Source organism: Camelus ferus, chromosome 1 (genome assembly GCF_009834535.1).
Source record: "Camelus ferus isolate YT-003-E chromosome 1, BCGSAC_Cfer_1.0, whole genome shotgun sequence".
In the NCBI taxonomy this organism is placed as follows: domain Eukaryota; kingdom Metazoa; phylum Chordata; class Mammalia; order Artiodactyla; family Camelidae; genus Camelus; species Camelus ferus.
The window spans coordinates 44,939,455-44,962,564 of NC_045696.1; the positions used below are offsets into that span (position 1 = coordinate 44,939,455).

A 23,110-nucleotide genomic window follows, 5' to 3' on the forward strand; every position below is an offset into this window, starting at 1 on the left:
TAGGTCACAAATGGTTATTTTCGTATTGTCATGTAAAGAAGCATTATTGATGGCAGAGCTAGAATTTCAGCCTATTTTTCCATTAAACCAATTTCATTCTAAACATCCTCTCAACACACAGATACACACAAAGAATTAACTGATATAAAAATTGCTATAGAGAGCTTGCAGTGATTTATGTCTAGTATTAGAGATTGTCAATAAAGATTTTTAGTGTGGAATTTTAGGGGCTAATGCATACCTTCCATTCCATTAGACAGTGAGTTCCTAAGGTGGGTATTTTTGAATAAAACAATTGCTTTTGGGCTCTCAAAAGTAGAAGTTGGATTTGCAAAAACAGCATAGGATTGCGACTGGCACCATGTTATACTCATAATTTGAGCTGAAGTTTGGACAACATTCACTGGTAATATTTGACTTATAGACAGCCAGAATATATATTTATTTTAACCTAAGGGAAACTGAATTGTGTCTAAATAGACTTAAAAAATTTGCATATGACCAGAAGGTTGGATAGTCTTGCCATATGTCAAGACTATGTCTTTACTTTCTATTTCCGGAACTAAAAAATATGGTGAAGGCTATGAATTCCCTCTTAGAGTTGGAAGGAGTGTTATGAAATGACCAAGAATAGCAAACAGATCTTAGAAATCCAGGCAAGCTTGGGTCTGGCTGGCACGTGGTTTGCATATCTCTTTAGATAACAAGGACACAGCTACAAGGTTGGGAAGTTGAACAGGAAGAGCTCTTGAGGGCCCTTTCAGGTCTATCCCTCTATGAAAATAGCTCGTCAGTAATGCCTCAAATAAGTTCACATTTAGCACGTGGGCTTTAAAGGTTTCTTCAAGTGGGTAGGTTTTGCAGTATGTACTGTGGGTGTCTTAAGATAACAGGCAAGAACGCAAAGCCCTCAGCAGCTGCTTATCTCTAGGCTCCCAGAATTTAACACTTAGGGATTTATAGCAAACCCACCACCCTGATGGAAACAAAAGGTCACTCATCTTGCTCAGAACTAAACCAGTAAGTGCTTAAAGTTAATCTCCCTAATAACATACCAGAGGCAGCAGTGTAGTGAGCCGGAAGCTGGTGCAGAAATCTCCCTGCAGTTCTGCCTTGAATTGTATTGGCTTCCAAATTCCTGCATTGCTGAAGTGCAGCCGAAGGTAAACCCTGGTCTGTAAAGCATCACAAGTATTGCTTCTGGATCATTATTCACGGTGGGGAGGGGTCCCCAAAATTAGACAAGGGGTATGTGACTTGTGTCATTAAGCTAACTCTTCTGTAATGTCAAGGAAATACAAGTTTTCAGTCTCAAAGAACTGTACGCCTTGATTATCTTCATAGTCTTAATCAAGAAGTTAAGCCGTAAATATAGAATATTTTTGCCACATAGATTTATTTTTTTATGTCTCTATTTTTTCAGCTTTATTGAAGTATAATTGACAAATAGAATTGTAATATATTTAAAGTGTACAACATGATTATTTGATAGATGTTGTGGAAGAGTTCCCAGAGTCGAGTTAATTAACACACCCATACCTCATATATTTACCTTTTTTGGCAGCTAGGGGGAGAGGTGAAAACACAAGTACTACTGTTAGCAAACTTCAGTTGCACCACACAATATTATCAATTATAGTTACATTGTTATACACTAGGTCTCAGCCTTATTTAGCTTCTCACCAGAAGTTTGTACCCTTTTACTGACCCCTTCACTCCTCAGGGAGAAACCTGGCGTTGAGGGTTCCCTCTGGATTGATTGGTGTTGTGCTGGTGTGGGGTTTATGGCAAGAGTGTGTATTAGCTTTTCTTACCTGTTTAGATGTGTTTAGATTTTCTCCATTCCTAATGTGGAGGAAGAAGTCACTTAACTAGTTTTTGGATTTCTCTCAGATTTGATCTGCATGTGGCTGTGTACTCAGTACATCTGTGGGAGGTGGGAAATGCAGGAGCCTCTTATGTTGCCATTTTGGTGATGCCTTCCTCCTCAGATAGATTTATATTTGAAAGAATCTATAGAGAAATTTAGTTGAAAATCTATGTGTTGTAGGTGAGGAAATGGACCTGGAGGGGTGACAGGACTTGCTTATGTGGTTTAAAACCCAAAATGGTGATCCTTCATCTGATTTCAGTGAGGATATAACGTTTCTCCTGCGTCTTTCTTTATGTGACAAGAAAGTTATGGTAGAGTGAGGTCATGGACTGATGACTTCTGAAGTTATGGATGCACAATGTTAGAAGCCAGAACTCTTCCTCGGGGCTTTTCCCACTGAGACAACCAGTTTCTAGAATTTCCTTATAAGAACTTGGGTGACATGGAACGATCACATGGAAGCAGTGTGTTAGGGCAGTTGGGAAAAATCAGTCTGTAAACACTCAGTGAAAGAGTATTTTAGTTCCTGATCTTTGTGAAAAATGTAAATAATTTAAGAATATATCCTTTAAAAACTGTGGAGAGCATCACCAAAACCATTTAAAGACTTTTAAACTCACCCTTGGATTTTTACACTATTTTGTGACGTATTAACTCTTTTTTTCTCAATGAAGAAATTTGGGCATCAAGTAGAATCTGAGGATGGCAGTTTCACAAAATTAAAGCGTGAGCACTGATAAACTATGCTGTGATTTAGCATTTTATCTGTAATGTTTTATCAAATCCCTGCCATTCCCCTGAGGAAAGGAGAACTTGAATCTCCTTATTGATACCAAAACAGATTTTAATCAACAGTGGAGGATTTGAATGCTTCTGAATTTTCCAGGTGGAATGATAGTGTGCGATCTCTAAACGGAAGCAAGTGCTCTTGTTCCCATCTTCAACTCCAAGTGAGTTTAATTTAAGGGGTTAATATCACAAAGGACTGAGAAGTCACGCACTGAAGTAGTAGCGGTCCTTTGAGAGGAGTACGAGAACATTGGGCTTCTCAAGACACTGAAGTGATGATGAGACGCTAAGTGTCCTTAAAGGCTATTAATGTGAAAAGCAAATTATATTCAAGCTGAATTTGCAGAGTCCTTAACATGACAAGTTTATAGCCTCTCAGAGATTAACAGCATGGCGGCCAAAAGTGCTTCTGTGTTACACACTGGAGCTTCCCAAATGAAACAGATGCTTTTTGATTTAACCTGTGAGAATATTAATTTCTTCCCCTTTATTGGCTTTTCACTGAATCAAGCAGTTAACCACTTTTGCTGGGAAATGGCATGCTGTAACATACTCTTTTCTTTTTCTCTTTTTAATACACACAGTAAATTATGACAAAATAGGTATTTATACACATTTCTGCACATTTTCAAGTTGCCAGTCACTTCACAGAATTTCCTGTGCGTAGTTCAGCTGCAGCTATGTTGATTCTGTTGACTTGGCTGGTAAGTGTTTACCGATTACTAAACTATTCTCAATAAAAAAACAACAACCGGTCAAGAGGCAAACATATTTATCCTTCTTGCCCACATCTGCTACAGGTTAAGAGGTGAAGTGACTTGCTCATTTTCAGTTCCCTCTCTTGTCCACGAAAGGATTGCTTAGATCTTGCCTGATTGTTTTGAAGTCTGTTTTTAATATCTAATGTGCAGAGTGAGATAATTGATGGATTATAATTCTGCCCTTCTTGTGAATGGTTGAGTGACCCAAGGAAAGCTATTTTCTTTCTCTGACTTATAAATTCTCTTTATGTGTGAAGAGCAGATACCAAGTGTAATGCACTCATTTCCAAAGAGTTTTGAGAAATGTAACTTCGAAAAAGAAATATAAAACTTTCCCAAACCTAAAGTGTTATATAAATGTTTAATTATGTTAGCGCTGATTAAAAAACCCAATAGAGACACATTAGTCTTGCTTTTGGCCATCTAGTCTCCCTTATTTTTCAAGAAATTCCAGATGCGTAACATTGCCAATTGCTCTTGATTAAACATTTATACAAATAACTGCCTTGGTACTGCTGCTTTTGATTCATGTCTGAATAGCCTTAGGGCTTAGGTGCTTGTGATTAACTTTAATTTTCAGCAAAGATACTGTGCATCTTACACTGGAACATTTCTTCAGGGACGTACAGTTCCTTTTGAGAGTAATTTCAGCACACTCACTGATATTCTGGGGAAGTTGCTGCCAGATGTTTTATTTCATGCCCCACATCTTTTCTTCATAAACAAGCTAGCAAATGAGGTTTGAGTAGTTTACTGGGGGAGAGGAAATGTCTTCAGTGGGAAGAGGATGGGAGGAGTTGAGACTGGACCCCACACTGTTGAGAGGAAGAGGAGAGGATTTCTGCTGTGTGTGTGTGGAGGGGAGCCGTTAGCCAGAGTTTGCGGCTTCAGGCCTGGACAGACTGAACTTGCCAGGTAGGAAGTTTTCCTGGAGAAACAAAATGGATCCACCCAACTCACAGCATCTGCCCAGAATAGGTCCCTCAAATGATGGCCACCTGACTTTGAATACTTTTTTCTTTAAGCTAAGTAAACAACCAAAGTTTATTTGAAATGAAATGATTTTTTAAAAATTTTTTAGTAACCAATTAACTGAACACTTTAAAACTGATGGGCTGCCAGGATGATAATGTATGATGTTTTTTCTCTAATCACTACTTTTGATGATTGATTCTTTTCTTGTCTGGTCACCAGTCCACTATTTGAGAAGAGAAGAGAAAATTCTCTTTCTCCTATTCCTCTTCACTTTTTAAAAAAATTTTATTATTATTATTTTTTTTGGTGGGGAGGTAATTAGGCTTGTTTGTTTGTTTATTTAAATGGAGGTACCTGGGATTGAACTCTGTACCTTGTGCATGCTAAGCACATACATGCTCTACCACTGAGCTATACATTGCCCCCATGTTTACTCTGTTATTTCTGATTCTTCAGGATTGGGACAGGGGAGGAAGAGTTCTAGAAAGGAAGCAAAATTCCTTTCACTTCACAGGTGCTGTTGTAGTGTGTCCTTGATTTTTATTTCTTCTGTTTTCTAAGATCCTAAATATAAACTCTGTCATTGAGTTAAATGTGTGAGTTCTTCAGGAGGTCACTCACTGGGTTAGTGTCTCTTTTTGAATAGAAGTACAGATGACAATATTGTATTAGTTTCAGGTGTTTGACATAGTGATTCAATATTTTATACATTACAAAATGATTATCATGCTAAGTCTAGTTACAGTCAGCATACTAAATTATTACAGTATCATTCCTTATGCTGTACACTACATCCCTGTGAATTATTTATTTTATAACTGGAAGTTTGTACCTCTTCATCCTTTTTACCTATTTCGCACAGTCCTTTATCCGCATCCCATCTGGTGATTATCTGGATCTGTGAGTCTGTTTATGTTTGTTATGTTTGTTTGTATATCAGATTCTACATATAAGTAAAATCATGTAGTATTTGTCTTTCTCTGTCTGACTTATTTCACTTTGCATTATTCCCTTTAGGTCCATCCATGTTGTTGAAAATAGCAAGCTTTCATTCCTGTTTATGACTGAGTAGTAGTCCACTGTATATATATAATATATCTTCTTTATCCATTCATCTGTCAGTGAGCACTTAGGTTACTTGAATATCTTGGCTTTGTAGTATAGTTTGAAATCTGGAATGCGATACCTCCAGCTTTGTTCTTTATTCTTAAGATTGCTTTGGCTATTCAGGGTGTTTTGTGGTTCCATTAAAATTTTAGGATTCTTTGTTCTAGGTCTGTAAAATAAAAAAATGCCCTGGCTATTTTGATAAGGGATTTCATAGAATCTGTAGATTGCTTTGAGTAGTAGTGTGGATATTTTAACGATATTAATTCGTCTGATCCATTAGCATGGTGTATATTTCTATTTATTTGTGTTGCCTTCAGTTTATTTCATCAGTATCTTATAGTTTTCACAGTATAGGTTTGTCACCTCCTTGGTTAAATTTATTCCTAGGTATTTTATTCTTTGTGATGCAATTGTAAATGGAATTTGTTTTCTTAATTTCTCTTCCTGATAGTTTATTAGTGTATAAAAATGCAACAGACATCGGTATATTAATTTTGTATCCTGCAGTGTTACTGAATTCATAATTTCTAATAGTTTTTTGGTGGAGTCTTTAGGGTTTTCTATATATAGTATCATGTCATCTGTCAATAGTGCCAGTTTTATTTCTTCTCTTCCAATTTGGATGCCTTTTATTTCTTTTTCTTGCTGTGGCTAGAACTGCCAGTACTATTTTGAATAAAAGTGGTAAGAATGGAAATCTTTGTCTTGTTCTTGATCATACACAAAAAACTTCCAGGTTTTCACTTGGAGTATGATGTTAGCTGTGAGTTTGTCATTTCTTTTTGTTAAAGTGGTGTATTACATTTACGATTTGTGAATATTGAATCGTCCTTGAATCCCTAGAATAAATACCACTTGATCATGCTATGATCCTTCTAACGTATTGTTGAATTTGGTTCGCTAACATTTTGTTGAGAATTTCTGCATCTGTATTCATCAGGGATATTGGGCTGTTATTTATTTATTTTTTGATAGTGTCTTTGGTTTTGGTATCAGGGTAATGCTGACCTCATAAAATGAGTTTGGAAGTGTTCCCTCCTCTTCAATTTTTTGGAGTAGTTTGAGAAGGGTAGGTATTAATTCCTCTTTAAATGTTTGGTAGACTTCTCCTGTGAAGCCACTTGGTCCTGCCTGGACTTTTTTGGGCATTTTTTGATTACTGATTCAATTTCATTACTAGTACTCAGTCTGCTTAGATTTTCTATTTTTTCTTGATAGTCAGTCTTGGAAGATTGTATGTTTCTAGAAATTTATCCATGTCTTCTACTTTGTTCAGTTTCTTGGCATATCATTGTAGTAGTCTCTTATAATTGTTTGTAGAGTTGACTCCTGGAAAACCCTAGTTTGAACTGTATGAGTCCACTTACATGTGGAAGTTTTTCAGTAGTAAATACTACAGTATTACATGATCCATGGTTGGTTGAATTCCTAGATGAGGAACTATGTATAAGGAGGAACTGTGTATAAGGAGGGCTGACTAAATTGTACACAGATTTTTGACTGTGTAGTGGGTCAGCACCCCTAACCCCTGCATTGTTCCAGGGTCATTTCTGTGATATCAGTTGTAACTCCTCTTTCATTTCTAATTTTAAAATTTCTGCTTGTTTTTGTAGTTCTTCTCTGTTCTTTTCATCTTGTTTTAGTCTCTTGCTTTGTGGTTTGATAATTTTCTTGAGTGTTACATTTAGGTTTCTTTCTATTTTTTGTGTATCTATGGTAGGTTTTTGGTTACCGTGAGGGTAATAAACATCAGCCTATAGCTAGCTAGCTATTTGTTTCAAGCTGATAGTCACTTAAGTTCAAACACATTCTAAAACTTTTTAAAGCCCTGTCACATTTTATGTTTTTGACATCACATATTACATCTTTTTTATTTTGTGTATGTCCCTTACTACTCATTGCACTGATTGCTGATTTTATGACTGTCTTTTAATCTTCATACTGTTTAAGTGGTTGATCTACTGCCTTTACTATATATTTGCCTAGACCAGTGAGGTTTTTTTTCTTTTATATATATTTTTTATTTCTAGTTATATCCTTTTCTTTTCCACTTAAAGAAGGCCTTTAGCATTTCTCGTGAGGCTAGTTTAATGGTGATGAACTTTTAATCTTTGGGAAATTCTATCTTTCCTTCAATTCTGAATGATAACCTTGCCAGGTAGAGAATTTTTTATTGTAATTATTTTCTTTTTAGCATTTGAAATATATCATGGCACTCCTGATGTGCAAAGTTTCTGTTGAAAAATCAGCCTTCTGGGGATTCCCTTGTAGTGACTCTTTGTTTTTCTCTTGCTGCCTTAAAATTTTTCTCTTTTCACTGGATTATTGTCTGACACAAAACTTATTCACCGGCAGGGCTTCTGCATGCCTGGTCTAGTGGCATACAACCCAAAGTCTTTGGCTGCTGGGTTATTGTGCCTGGTAGGCAGCCTTTTTGTGTCAAGATCGCGCAAGGTCAGCTGCCTTGACAGGGGTCTGCTTGTCTTGTAAGAGTGTGTATCCTTGCCTTTCCGGTGGTGGGGCTGCTTGTCAGATGATTCACTGCAGATCCTCCTTTTTTATTATTTAAATTTTTCCTTCCAGTTTTATTGAGATATGATTGACATGCAGTACTATATTTTTTTTTGTAAGAGGGGAGGTTTTAAGGTCTTATTACTTTATTTTAATGGCAGTACAGGGGATTGAATGCAGGACCTCGTGCATGCTAGGTATGTGCACTCTATCACTGAGCTATACCCCCCTGCCACCGCAGATCCTTCTTGACTGTTTTGTTTTTACTCTGCTCAAATACTCACAGATGGAAGATCAGTAAGTCCACTGTGTAAGTAGACATTCAGTAGAATAAAATGACAGTTTATTAATCTCTGTAACTGACTCTTTTCTGGAAATAACATTACTTTGAGAGTGGTGGATTCTCCCACCCATTCCTCACTTCTTCCAGGTCAGCCCCTGAATCCATCATCTTCTGTTTATGCATTTTGGGGCTGTGGATGAGAGTTCTGCTACCAGCCTTTTCATGAGTCCTGCAGAGGTGTGCTAGGTAGGTTTTTAGAATATAGAAGCACTTAGTTAGATTCTGTTGTTTTCAGTTTGGGGGCTTTAGCCGCATCCTAGGGAAAGTCCTCTTCAACCTCTGGTTACATTTAGTGTGAAGAGACTAGAGGAACCCACTAGTTATGCTACTTTTCTCTGAATCACAAAGACAAAATTATTTGTTGTGCTTGAACTAGATTTTAAACTTTAAAGAAAAGAAAATGTTTTTCATCTACTTATAAAATAGAGAGCTTCTGAGTATTTAGTCTGTGTGGTAGTCAGTGTGGAGGGAAGCAGCTCTCGAGGAACCAGACCTCAGCCTTCGTGGTCCAGGCAGCTCACCATCTCTGTTCTCTCCCTTCACTGCACTGGACTTTGAGTAGCAAGTGCAGGAGGAGTGCATAATGATATATATGCTTTATGTTAAAAACTCAACTCTGATATTTGTCAGCAAACTGTGTGTATGTAGCTCATTACCCTTCAGTTTTACATTTTCTCAGTTTAGCCAGGACAGTCTTGTTCCACTGTTGTCTACCTTTTGCTGTGTGAAGTAACAGGATTAATCAACATGCTTCTCTTTGCCATCTACTCTGGGGATCCTGGGAGATGAAATGTGGCTTAAGTTCCCTAAATAGGTCATGTGATAATGAGAGCCGCCATTTATTGAGCATTCAGTGGTACTAGGCATATTCTGAATTCTGTATCAGTGTTCACTCAGCAGGCCCTCTGTCCGTCCTTTACTGTAGGTTTGGTTGCTGCTTTCATTTCATAGATGCGGCAGCTGATGCACAGAGAGGTTAGGACACCTGCCTGAGGTCACATAACTTGGAAGTGGCAGAGGGAGGAATTGATCCTAGGCAGTCTGGCTCCAGAGCCTGCACTCTTAACTGTGGTTACAGTGCCATGGGAATATGTGAGTAGCCCTCTCTTGAACAGACATGCCCCTGTCATAACCTCTTTATGAAGAATTAAGTATTCTCTTTGCCTCTCAAGTTACTAAAAAAAATGAGAAAAATGAACTTTTTTACAAAACAGAAGCAGACTCACAGACATAGAAAACAAACGTATGGTTACCAGGGGGGAAAGGGGGTGGGGAGGGTTCAATTGGTAGTTTGGGATTTGTAGATATTAACTACTATGGATAATATGAACAACCAGGGCCTACTGTGTGGCACAGGGAACTATATTCAATACCTTGTAATGGCCTCTAATGAAAAAGAATATGACAAGGAATACGTACATATATATGTATATATAACTGAATATGCTACACACCAGAAATTAACACACTATAAACCAACTATACTTAAATGTAAGAAATTTTTAAAAATTTAAAAACCTCCTAAACAAATTTTAAAATCTTTTTACTTTGTGAATCTGATTTTTTTTTACTAAAAAATATTTGCTCCCTATCCAACCAGTGAACAAAAACCAAGGCATCTACTCTAATCACATTAGTGAGTAGGCTTCTGTATCTTCTAGACCATGGGTGAAGAAGGCAAAATCAAAGAGATGCCATTCCATGTAGGTAGCTAGTGGCAGAGCTAAAGCCAGAAATTGGGACTGTTTCCATTACTGGCTACTTAATGGTACCTTTTTTTTTTTTTTTTTTAAACATTGTTTACTATGTGCTAGGCTCTGTATTTGGAGCTTGGGACACTGACATGTGTCAGACATGCTTTTTGTACTCGAGATAAAGAAGTTCAGTCCAGTTGGGGCCATCTGTGGAATGAAGTAATTGCAAAAACCACATGGTAAGCATTAGAATAGTGGTGCCATGTGAGATGTGGAAGATGGCATGCTCAACTTGACGTGTGGGTAAGATAGGAACTGCTGCACAGGGGAAGACTGGAGCTGGATTTTGAAGAATGAGTTGGCCAGGCTGGAAAAAAGGAAGGAATGTTCGGAAGGACTAGCACGTACGTAGACACAGAGCATGCTCGGGCAGCTGCACGCTCAGCAGAAGTGAAGAGGGTCTGGGGTGGGAGGTGAGTACAGAGAGGAACGCAGACAAGGAGTCCCTACCATAGAAAGCCATCAAGGGTTTGGGCTTGAATTTCAGAAACTTCATTCTGTCTTGCACTTCGAGCCATGGAGATCAATTACAGGCTGTTTACAATTCTAGGGGAGTTATGATTTCCTAGACCCAAGAGAAAATGGTAGCAGCAGGAATGAAAAAGAAACAGAAAGAGGTAATTAAGAATACTGCCCAAGGCTCCCTTGAAAATCAAACAAAAGAGGGACATGAAGGAGAGGCATGAAAATTAAGTTTCCCTCAGCTCCTTACCTGATTGTTATTCGATGTGGCAGTTCCTGTTAAGACACACCCTAATTCCTCTGGGCATGTTCATGGTTATTGTCACCTCTGACCTCCAGCAAGTGAGCCCTAATCCTAAGGTTCCCAGGATCTGAGGGTTTGCATGGTCAGTCACCCTCAGGCATGGATACACCCTCCCTAGTCTCTTCTGTGTCCACAGGCCCCACTGCTTCTCGTCTTCACCTCAATAACAGTGTTTTATCCTAGTTGAAAAATGTTACCTCTGGAGTTGTTTCTCAACAAAAACCTTGCTCTTCTTTTACGCTGACAAAGTGCTACTCAGCCTTATCATTTGTCTAACTTTCTGGGAGAAAGATATCACACTCTACTCTACTTTCAGTCCTAGAAGAGGCAAGGTGGTTGTTGAAAGGATCAAATGCTTTAATGCTAAGTTCCTTGCATCTGGTAGGGGACCAATATAGTTCTTAAGCACTTACCATAAGCACATAATGCCAGCACAAGGTGATAAAACTCGTGTACAGCATTTATTGTATTGGATTACATGCTTTTGTGTATCTCCCACTTAACTGTATGTGCTTTGTAGGTGTAATTATTACTACTATGCATGGGATTTTGCATGTACTAATGACACAACATTCTGCTATGGTTCTTGATATAAAAGCAGTTATTAACATGGATTTATCTCCGCTCTCTCCCTACTATGTACTGACCAGTAACAAATGATTAGAAAAATCAAGAGTTTAGAAAACAGATGTTGGTGTTGATTAAGAATTATCAATTATATGGTGTGCTGTCAGAGGACCTTCAGCCTTTCCCAGATACAGAATTTCTCACTCAGAACCTCAATACAACTTTGACTTTCAGTTCTAAGACATGAGAGTAGCTTATCTATGTGAGTATCTTTAAATGATATGGTTTTGCTACTTAATAACTACATCATCTGGAGTGGGTATTTTGTACTGCTTTGGCCAGTTCTTTTTCTTAACACAAAAAAAATACAACATAGAGATGGTCTGAAAGAAATGTTTGCATTCATTTGAAAAATAAAATACCAACTCTGCTTTTGTTAACATTCATTTTATAAAATATCTTAAAAGAACAGATAAAGTACTTGAGTTTACATAATCAGAATTGAAAAAGGATGAATAAAATATAAATTAATTGAACACATAACTATTTTGCCACATTAGACAAGTTTAAAAAAGACATTAAAAAAATAAAATAGTAATTGGGAAGAAAACCCTTCAATCTATTGCTGTCATTTTCTGGAAACTTTTCCTATAAGCACTAAAATTCCAGGTCAACAGGCAGTACCTGTATTGTTGAAAACACTGTAATTTGCTTCCAAATCTGTCAGCTTAAGAGAAAAAAATTTAAATTTTAACCAGGTTAGATGACTCAGTGCAAATTAAAGCTTCAAGTTGAAGATCTGAGGGAGAAAAAAAAAAATGTCAAGGAAATACTTCTGGAACTGAAAAAGAAAAAAATTCACATTATGAAGAAATCTTTGCAAGTGTTCTTGTGTGTGAAATATTGAGTTAACGAATCAGCCCTCTGAAGTTGCAATTAGGACTCTATTATTAAGACTATTTCCAATATGGGCAAGAGGACATGGACAGGGAAGGGCTAGGCTAAAGGTCATGTTTGTGAAAAGAAGTTCAAGTTGACCACAGCACTGCTGATTCAATTCTAGAAAATTTGGCCAGGATATCACAGACACTGAGGGGAGAAAGAGATTATGGAGCCCAGTTTACTGGACTGTCATTGAAGATAAGTATTTCTGCCTTCTACCCCCTGGAATATGCTGGGGGACAGGGGAGAGCAGGTTAATGTTGGCCATGACCTGCTTTGATTAGGGATTATATGGCATACTGGCTTTAAAAATAATCATACCACCAAGTCTTGAAAAATGGGAGGAATGTCAAACTTTTTGGATTACAGTGAAACCAAGTCTGGATCATTTCCAACCATTAATGGCTAGTCACTTTTGTAACTAAAAGTGTATTTTGGTTTAATTATTTCCTCAAAAAAATTTTTTTTAAGTATGATAAGTCACAGGTAATAGGTAGCAATAGGTTTTTCATGACAGTGTTTGATAGAAAGTTTCCCTTTTTCATTCCATACAAGTTTTTGATTCTTTCTTTTTAACGACAAAACTCATGGTTACTATCAATAGATACAGAGAGATTTTGGTGGAGGCTAGTAAGTTTTCTTTGCAAAACAGATTTTTTTCCTGTGTTGTCACCAGTCTTTTCTTCTAATTCTCACTGGAAATCTTGACACATTATTTGAAAATTCTTTGAGAACATACTATGTTTTCTAACATTTGTATTTTACACCATTCCCTAATCTATTAAGAATGTTGTAACAATGAAGTGGCAACTTTTGGCTTTTAGACTGTACCTAAGATAAGCAAGTCATAAAAAAGCCAAAAAATACAGTGCTATTCCAACGTGACACCAGAAACTTATAAAACAAGTGAAAAATCATGATGACATAACATGATGTTCATAAAGCAATGGAGAATTAGCCAATGCAGTTTTTTTTTTTAAATAACCTACTCACAGGGAGAAATCTAAGGCAAATTAAAAATTCTCTTCTAGGGACATTAACCAGCTCAGAATCACCTTAAGAAATGACAACATGAGCACAAACTTTCCAACACCTGTGACTCCGCAAGTACTCATGTCATGAGACCCAACTGTCAAGTAAGGGCATGTGTCAGCTCGCAAAGGAAAGCACTGGCTCCTTACCTGGGTCGACACTGTGACCACCCGAGTCTTGAACAACATTAATTTCCTTTGGATCTGCCACATGCTCGGTCACTTCCTTTCAGATCCGGAAGAGGGGCTCACCATCAGATGCATCTTTTTACACCACACTGTGTGATGTTAATGGAGTGGCAGAAACGTGCACAGACCCACAATTAGTCCACGTTTAGAAAATCTTCTGCGGGTTAAAGCATTTTACTCAGACCTGGTTTCGTCTCATTTCTTCACCAACTTACTAAGGGAGAAAATAAAAGCTAACTGCCTGAAAATTCTGAAGCTTTGGTGGAAACCTTCCAGGCTTTGTCCATCAGTGACTTTGACCACCAAAAGCGCAGATGAAGGATGACAGAATATGATAGCGGAATCAGCTTGTGATGGTTTGTGCTTTAAAAGCACAATGCCTGCAGCGTGGAGCACATCACAGATGCCCAATAAATATTTGTAGATTTATTAAAAGTAATAACAACACGGTTTCTGAAGAACCAACCTCCATTTTGCAAAAAAAGCAAAAAATGATATAAATTTCTTCACCTGACTGGATGGAACAATGTAGAGCAACGAATGAGAGAACCTAAAAATTAAATAGGACCTCTAATTTGATTGCAGAGAGAAAATTAAGAATTTTGCAAAAAAAAAAAAAAAAAAAAAAAAAAAAGCCACAGTAGCATTAGCACTTCACAGCACATCCAAGATTTGCTGTTTCCGCTGCACCGTGAGCTGGTTCCTAAACTTGCTAGGTGCCAGCTTGTAATCACTCAAACGGGAAATGAACTCTATTCTACTTTGGGAAAAGTATGACCATAGTTTTATCTGAAAATTATTAATGTATTTCTGGGAGATGGCCCTCTTATTTGGCACGCCTCGAAGTAACGCAGGCAGAAATATCAGGGGGCCTCGTTACGTAACGCCAGCACGGCACTGTTGTGTGCATGTGTCTCTCTCCCACCTCTGCAGTAGTTGCTTTCTCATACTGGGTTTTTACAGAGTTGTGACAAACCTGGAATAACAAAGATGAGAGTTTGAAGAGTAAAGGTCACAAAACTGACACTAAAAAGGGAAGCTCTTCTATATCGTATGAAAACCCCTTATAAAAGGCAGTTCATTGACAAAAAATGCTTTATACATTCAGATTTTCCCCATCTCTCAACAGTGATGGTTTCCAAAAAAAGACTCAGTAGTGAAGGCCACACACTTTTTTTTTTTTGCATTAGTTTGATACATTGAAAATCAGAACCTTTAAAGCATCTTGTAAATGGGAGAAATGGAATTGGACCTGGGGGGTGGGATGGGAGAGATCATAATGAATATGTGACTGAGCTGTTGACGTGGACAGCAAGGGAGTTGGTGGGAAACGTTACAGCAGACCTGACCACTGTACAAAGGGTCCATCAAGAACACAGTACAGGTATCAAAAAAATCCCCAAACAAAACTAAAAAAACACTGCAAGTTTGCCAACTTGTAAACAAGGAAAAGCATTTCACAGATTCAAAGTTCAAGGGAAGTAAACGTCTTTAAATTATTTTTGTCAGTTCAACCCTGATTTAAAAGTATGGCTAGCAAAAATAAAGAAGCTGCAGCTCCTGGCATCCCGAGCAAGAAGCTGTCTTCTGAGAAGGGGCACTTCCGAGCCTCTCTCAAGATGCCACGTGAGGAGGAGACACCTTCACTCTTGGAATTCCACCTCACTTTTCCCCTTTCCTGTCTGGAATAGTCATCGATTGCTTTATGTTTCGTTGCTGACAGTCCTGGCTGCTATAGGTTTAGCCGTGGGGAGACTGGAGGGGGGAAGGCAAATTCTCGGAGGATGCTACGGGCCACTTCGACATTATTCTGGGCTATCTCTAAGGCTCTTTTGACTTCTTCAAAGGCATATCCCTCGCCCATGAGTTTTGCAATTTTTGCATCGACATTTTCCAAGGCCGCCTCAGGCCCATGGGGTTTTCTGTGGTGAATTTCCGGTGCGGTCTTGCGGGGTCGTGGTTTAGGAGGTCTGGCTGGTGCTTGTGAACCATCTGCGTGGATTTTTAAAGTGAGATAGCATTGAAATAATGAGATAAAAATAGACATCGTAACATTAGTATAACCTCATTATTTTATATCACTATTTAATATGAAGACAGTTTTTTATTGTTTCTACAAATTTTTCCCCATTTTTATGTATTATCATTGGATAGGTTACAGTATCCATTGTGAATGTCAGAAAACTAAGGTAGAATGTGTTGGCAATTTGAGAAATTAACACAAATGTATCCCCAATTCCACATTATTCTTCAAGCTGTATGAGATAAGAGATACAGAAGGAAAAAAATAGAAACACCTGTCTGAAAAGGAAAAGCTTTCGCCTTGGCAGTACAGCTGCAATACAGCTCATCCTCTACTGTGGTGGGGCACTTTCTTGAGAAGTTTCTACTAGAGAAACTGTTACAAGCTCGTGGAGAGGATTCCTGGCAGAACATCCTCACCAGGTCCTCCATCCCACCATGTCCAGCAGAACTTCTCTGAGAAACAGGCTCTACAGCATCACTGCCTGTCTGATTTTTCATGTTAGTAATGCTGTAAAGTGAAACCTTACTGATGCTAGGAGGGAAAAATAGAATAGTAGATGCTTCTGATGCTTTGAGTCTCCTGTTGGCCAATAAGCTGAACAGAAGTAAACTCTGCTTTGCTGAAATGCTTCATCCAGATTCCAATGTAGGAAGCTTAGCTTGAGAAAAGCAAAGCCAGCAGCAACAGCAGTGGTGGAGAACTGGGGTCTGGATCAGTCCCCTGATAACAGCTTCACACAGTTAAACCAAACAACACTGGTGTCCGTGAATGGAGAGTAATTTTACTAGGAGAAAAGAAAATTAACTACAAGCCACCAGGGCATGGGCTAGTAATTTAGGGGCCACTTTTAACATGGATTTTCACCTATCTATATTTGGTACTTAATATCAAAAGCCTCTATTTAAAAAAAAAAGTCAGATTTATGCCACAAAACATTTATGGACTTAAGACAAGGTAGACATCAACATTTATTTAATATCTTTCTTCTTAGACTGCTGACAAGTGCGAAATTCAAGGACACAGTTAAATGAGGAAGTGAGGCTAGAACCCAAACGCCTCATGATTCCCGTCCCTCCTGGTCTCTGCTGCCTTGCCAACTTCCCTGATGGCGTCAGGAAATACTGTAAGCTGATTATTTTCAAGTCTATATCATAATAATAACAGTAATTATAATAAACCTATATCATAATTATTTGATACATTATTTCATATTTTTATCATAAGTATGGTATTTTTCTCTGAGAGGGTAAGTGGTAAAAACCATCATTCTGTTTTCAAGTCTAGCAATAACAATGTAACATACACAAAATAAAAGCCTCCAGGATGAAAATATTTAGTTCCACACCAAATTGGATGATAGTCTTAGTTTGAATTATTTCTTATTTTTAATTGTTCCTTTCTTACAGAATGATACCGTTTGAAAAAAATATAGCTATAGATAAAGCTTATTATGCTCATATATAAGAACACATATTAATTTCTGGTTCTTGCTAAAGTCTGTACTGCTTTGTGCATCTGTAACTAAACATCTCAAATTATTATGGTCTACTAAATTGTATTTCTTATTATGCTTTGAGGTTTCATTTATTTTTCTATTAAGTATTTCCATGATGTCATGCAGAGATGGACAATAAATTGTGCTTTGCTTCTAATCACTTCCAAAAAAACTATTAGAAATTCTAGCAAGCTTTCCTTTAATCCATTGCCGCAAGATTTATACATTGAAATCTTGGCTGTTCTGGTTTACTCTTAGGTGAGAAAAGTACCTAGAATTAAATACAAGTTTAAATTCCTTGTATCCTAATGGTAATTTTCGAAGAGGTCTTCTTTTTCTTTTTTATTGAAGTACTGTCAATTACAATGTGTCAATTTCTGGTGTACAGCACAATGTCCCCGTCATGAATATACATACATATATTTGTTTTCATATTTTTTCATTAAAGGTTTTTTTTTTTTTACAAGATACTGAACACAGTTCCCTGTGCTATACAGCAGAAACTTTTAAAAATCTATTTTTACATATAGTAGCTAACATTTGTAAATCTCAAACTCCCAAATTTATCCCTTCCCACCCCTTTTCCTTGGTAACCGTAAGATTGTTTACTATGTCTGCAAGTCTGTTTCTGTCCTGTAGATGAGTTCATAGTGCCCTTTCTTCTTTTTTTTTTTCAGATTCTACTTATGAGTCATATGGCATTTTTCTTTCTCTTTCTGGCTTACTTCATTTAGAATGACGATTTCTGGGTCCATCCATGTTGCTGCAAATGCATTGTTTTATTCTTTTTTAATGACTGAGTAGTATTCCATTGTATAAATATACCACAACTTCTATATCCTGTCATTTGTCAATGAACACTTAGGTGCTTCCATGTCTTGGCTATTGTAAATACTGCTGCTGTGAACACTGGGGTACATGTGTCTTTTTGAGTTAGAGTTCCCTAGGATATATGCCCAGAAGTGGGATTGCTGGATCATATGGTAAGTCTATTTTTAGTCTTTTGAGGAATCTCCATGCTGTTTTCCAATAATGGCTGCACCAAACTACATTCCCACCAGCAGTGTAGGAGGGTTCCCTTTTCTCCAGCATTTATCATTTGAAGTTTTTCTAATACAGCTGTTTTCTTCCTGTCCAAAATACTGAGAAGGGCACGTGATTGTCAAGCGTCTGAAAAGCACAGCTGTGTATACTCCTGAAGTGGCAGGGACAGGGCAGTGGCCAGAGACACAGCTAAGAGTGCAATGGAGTCTATAGATTTAGAACTTTTAAATTTAATGACCATGTATCTTTGATCTTGGTAGATGACACTAAATGATGGCACCTATCATCAGGAAAAAAGAAAACAACCCAAGAAGCCTATCCACTACATGAGGCTGCTAAAAAATTAATGCTGCTCTAATTAATAGTCAAATGCAATGGAAGCTGCAGATGCTAAATTTTATTTAAGAAAGCTCTTCTTTGCGTGGAAACAAGTAAGTACTAAACATAATTCAGAAAACCTAAGTTAGTAGGGAAAAACAATATACACACACACAACAATTAAATCAAAACTAGCTAGAGTAGTGAAGGTATCTCTGATCCTGGACCTGGCTTTTTTTTTTTTTTTTTGCACAAAAAATCTATTTGAAATATCAACTGGAGAAAAGGATTCAAACCACCTCCGGGAGGAATCATGACAGATTTTGAGAACAGTTTCATTAAAAAAGAAAAAAAGCTTATGTATAAAATTAACTTTTCAAAAAGGTAGATTTTTTTTGCTTTAAATACAAAACTCATATATCCCAACTCATTAGTCCTAGACCTCATTGCCCCAACTCAAAATCTTATGGTAAGATTCTGTTCACAACCCTACATCTGTTCAGAATCCTACAAATGCAAGTAACTTGGAAGCAATGTTGCAACTTTTGGCAACCTGTTATGTAAATATATTTCTGTTTACTGCTGAAGATTTATTCATTGTGGAATATTTTACTGTTTTGTTTGACTGTTTTAATTGGATAGTTAGGTTTGCATCAGGTAACTGACCAGCCACAACTTTTCTAGATGAGGATGCAAATGAGGAACGTCACGCGGAGACTTGAGGTTGGTCAGGCTGCATCTCAGTTTGGCCATAAGATTTTGAGTGACTTTGAGCTAATAAGCAGTTTACTTTTATAATTCTCACTCTCCAAATCTACCTTTATATCTCCATCTTTAGAGGTATTACTCATCCCTTCTTGGCCAGGTAGTATGCGAATTAACATAATACTTGGTATATGGGCTAAGGAGACTTTTACAAAGAAAGGACAATGGATTCACAATAGATGTGGATAGATGCTAGAGAACAGCAATTACTATAAATTTACAGGAATGTCAAGTGTGGAAGAGGGAAAAAACCTGGAATTTGCAGTGAGTGCAGTGAGTGCCTAGTACTATATAAAGCTGTTAAGCAAGGTATTAACAAGCAAGATTTGTTACTACGTTGAACTAACAGTAAAAGCTGTTAAAAAAAAAAAAGACAACTTTCTTAATGATCATTAAAACAAATCTCTTAAAACTCATGGACAGTCTTCACTGTCCCCACTTGCTCTTTTTTACAAAGTCTACAAGCAGGAGACACCAGGTCCGTATTCGCTTTAGACTGTGTAGGTGACAGAAAGGAGCAGTGAAAGAGAAGAGGAACTGATCTCACAGCCCCCCAGAGCTGTCGGGCTGCAGTTTGGAGTGCACCGCAGTGGCTGTGCATTTGCCAACTCAGGGGGGGATTTCTGTACCTGAATCCATGTCCTTAAAAACGTTGACTGGAAGGACATGTGCTTATTCTGTCCATGCTCATGGTATTTCTGAATTCCCATGAGCAAGGGCAACAACACCTAAATAAGTGCAAGAATACGTGGAGCCATAGGATATAAATAAGTACCTCTTCCTAGAGCACTAAGGATATGAGAGTTAATGTTGTAAAATATGGAAATAAATACAATATACAGAGTAAAATGCAAAATTTATATAAATTTTTGAGTTGAAACAGACTTTGAAGCAGTTTCCTGCATGTGATCATCCACTTTTAGTTAAAGCCCTAGTCTCTGTGGTGTTTAGAGTTAGCTCTCTGGTGGGGAGAAAGATTTGAGAAGCACTGATTGAGAGTAAATCTTGATTCAATTTTCTGAGTGGAGAAAAGTCCTGGATGGCGTGGGTTTAGCCTGTGAAAACAGAACAGTGCCCTGAGTGATTACTCTAGGTCATGCTTCTAAATGAGGGCAGTCTTATCCCCCACAGAGCGAAAACTTGCCACTGAGGGATGAAAAAAGATCTTAGATGCTGAAAGGGTTTGTGGCCCTCCAAAGAGTACATAAAGTATATCTGTGTATTAAATTTTCTTTGTTGCAGTGGGGCAGGAGTGATTAAGGAAGAAAAAAATCTGAACATACACCTGGGCAAACTATGATTAAAAAACAAAACAAAACGAGACACACACTGCTGTATGTCCACACCTACAGGAGCTGATGGGAGTCACTGAAGTGTAAGTACCAGCTGGTTTACAACAAGAGGTCCTTATTACTTCCTTCATTATCTAAACTTTGGTGGGGTTTTTTGGTCCATATTTTGAAACGTGTGTCTAATAAGCAAAAGTCATCTTACTGATAAACACATTGTCCTATTTTCCATTTCTGTTACAATGTCTTATTTAACAGTAACTACATCAAGTTTCTGTATTTCTTGGCAAAAGCGAAGTGGCTTCCTAAGGTCATATGAGAAATGATCACCATCCAGGCTTTGGAAATCTCTAGGACAGTTTTCCAATTCCCAGTATCCTCTTCCATCCCTTTGGCAACACTACTCTATTCCTTTGCTCTTGTCTTTATTTGATGTTATCATTAGGTATCTCCAAACTCAGCTTAGCAATCATTGTTATATCAAACTTTGCTAACAAAAAAAAAATGTGTGCATAGCTTACTGATAAGACAGCACTGACTCGAATCCTACCACAATTATAGGTCCTTAGGTAAGTTACTAAACTTTATCGTCTTATCTCCTTCCAAAAATTTGACATTAATAATACCTATTTCAGATTGGTTGTGAGAAATAGAATTTACTTTATATATATAAATTTACATTTATTTATTTCATATGCACAACTGAAAGTATAATTGTCAATGTTATATATTAAATTTTCTCTATATATCTACATTTAAAATACTTAGCATAACATTTGGCCCCAGAGTAAGTGCTTAACAGACTTTAAAAATGATGATTATTGAAGTTACTTAGTAATTTATTGGTGATACTGGGAATGGATATCTATCAAGCCTATAGATTTTCTCAACTGAGACTTAAAAGAAAAAAATAATATAAATTTAACTGATGAAGGCTTAAAAGAAATTTCAAACATATCATCATGATGACTTTGTTACTTTACTAAAAGTTGGATCAATTAATTCTGGAACTCTTTTAGATAAACTTCAACTGCTGCCATGGCAGATACACTGTCTAATTTTGGAAGGAAGTGTTTTATATATATTTTTTCCCCTTTTCAGTTATATTAGGTAGAGTTATTACAGTTTGACTGCACATACACATTATAGTGCATGTAAATACTTATATACAAAGAAGGACATTTACATTTACATGCTGCAAACATCCTTTTTAGAATAAATGTATAAGGAAAATATTTTCAAATCAATGAAATTTTTTGAATTACTTAGAAATATTCTTTTCATAGAAAGCTTATACATAAGTCACTATCAATTACTTAGATCACCATAAAAAATAGGAGAAACTGAATTTTTAAGTTGCAGCATTTAAACCTGACTTCTCCACGATCATCTTAAAAAGGCCTTAATAAAAACGCAACTACAAAATAAGTGCTATTTAGTGTCCCAAGGCACACAGCATCCTGTCTCAAGTTTCTGATGGAAAGACCTAATCTAGAAGGCAGGAAGAGTCTGTCTCCTGGTGTGAAGTAAACTGGTGAACAGCTTGGTAGCCTTGTGAAGCGGCAGGTAAGCAAATATGTTGCTGGAAAAAAGTATCTTATTTTCTGTGATTTGACAGTGTGTGTAGAGAGAGTTCAGGGAGCAGGTTGAAATATTTAATGTTACAGTGAGCGGGGGCCCTCAGAATAATAATCAGGACTATTTTATCACTCAGGTAAAAGCCAGTTCAGGCTTCTAGTAAACGCTGATTTGGGGATGTTTCAACAGGGTTTGTGACTCAAGGTTCTTCCTTGAAATAGCTAGAGTAATGCTAACTTGGAATTCCTACCAGTTGAAATCATATATGTGAATGATGTTCCCCTGGGCTCTACAACACCCTTGTGCTCCTGTAAAGAAGATGAGAAGATACAGAGCATTTGGGCCAAAACCCTTCTCATAACTTGAGTGTATGCTTCTGTTAATTCAGAGTTGGTGGAAGTGAGTATGTTATTTTAAATCAGTCATAGCACTCTTCTCAAAATTGTATTTTGACATTATTTCCTTAAGGGATTTGCCTCTTTCTCATATATATATATATACAGTTAGATATTGTCTCTCCTCCTTTACCTTCACATTTTTTTCATCAGTCTGGAGGTCTACCCTTTCGACTGGAACTACAGTGTCTCATTGGCTACTCATGGATGTATCTGAAATACTGGAATGATTGGAAATAAGCTGGTAAGACAGCATGGACCACCATCTAAAAAGGTTAGTAAAATTTTCTATGCTTTTTGGAGTTATATTCAAGTATGAAAACTCACAACACTACAGAGGGATTTCTGCTCCTCCCATGTATGTCCTCAAGTACCTATACTGTATTGATAATTCTCGCAGTAGCTCACTAATTATCTTGACTCAGAAGTTACAGACTGGATTCAATGTGTGACCCGAGGTTTGAGCTTAAAAACAAATCTTGAAATAGGACAAAAATCTACACAGGGAAAAAACTTCTGATGTTCATAATCTGAGACAATACTATTTATTGTTCAAAATAACAAAGTGTATGTTCAGCATAACACAAGT

At 37.2% G+C, this 23,110-nt stretch overlaps 1 protein-coding gene across 4 annotated transcripts in view; it reads right to left on the bottom strand.

Annotated features, from left to right (window-relative positions):
* Window positions 1-11,880: 11,880 nt before the first annotated feature.
* Window positions 11,881-23,110, bottom strand: part of CBLB (Cbl proto-oncogene B) — a 191,717-nt gene continuing 180,487 nt past the window's right edge. For 3 of the 4 annotated variants that reach the window (XM_032478415.1, XM_032478397.1, XM_032478406.1), the window contains one exon: window positions 11,881-15,603. In XM_032478415.1, coding sequence (XP_032334306.1) covers window positions 15,344-15,603 — 260 coding nt within the window. In that variant the 3' untranslated portion in view covers window positions 11,881-15,343. The remainder of the gene's footprint in view (window positions 15,604-23,110) is intronic. The other variant, XR_004319476.1, reaches the window with a different exon arrangement.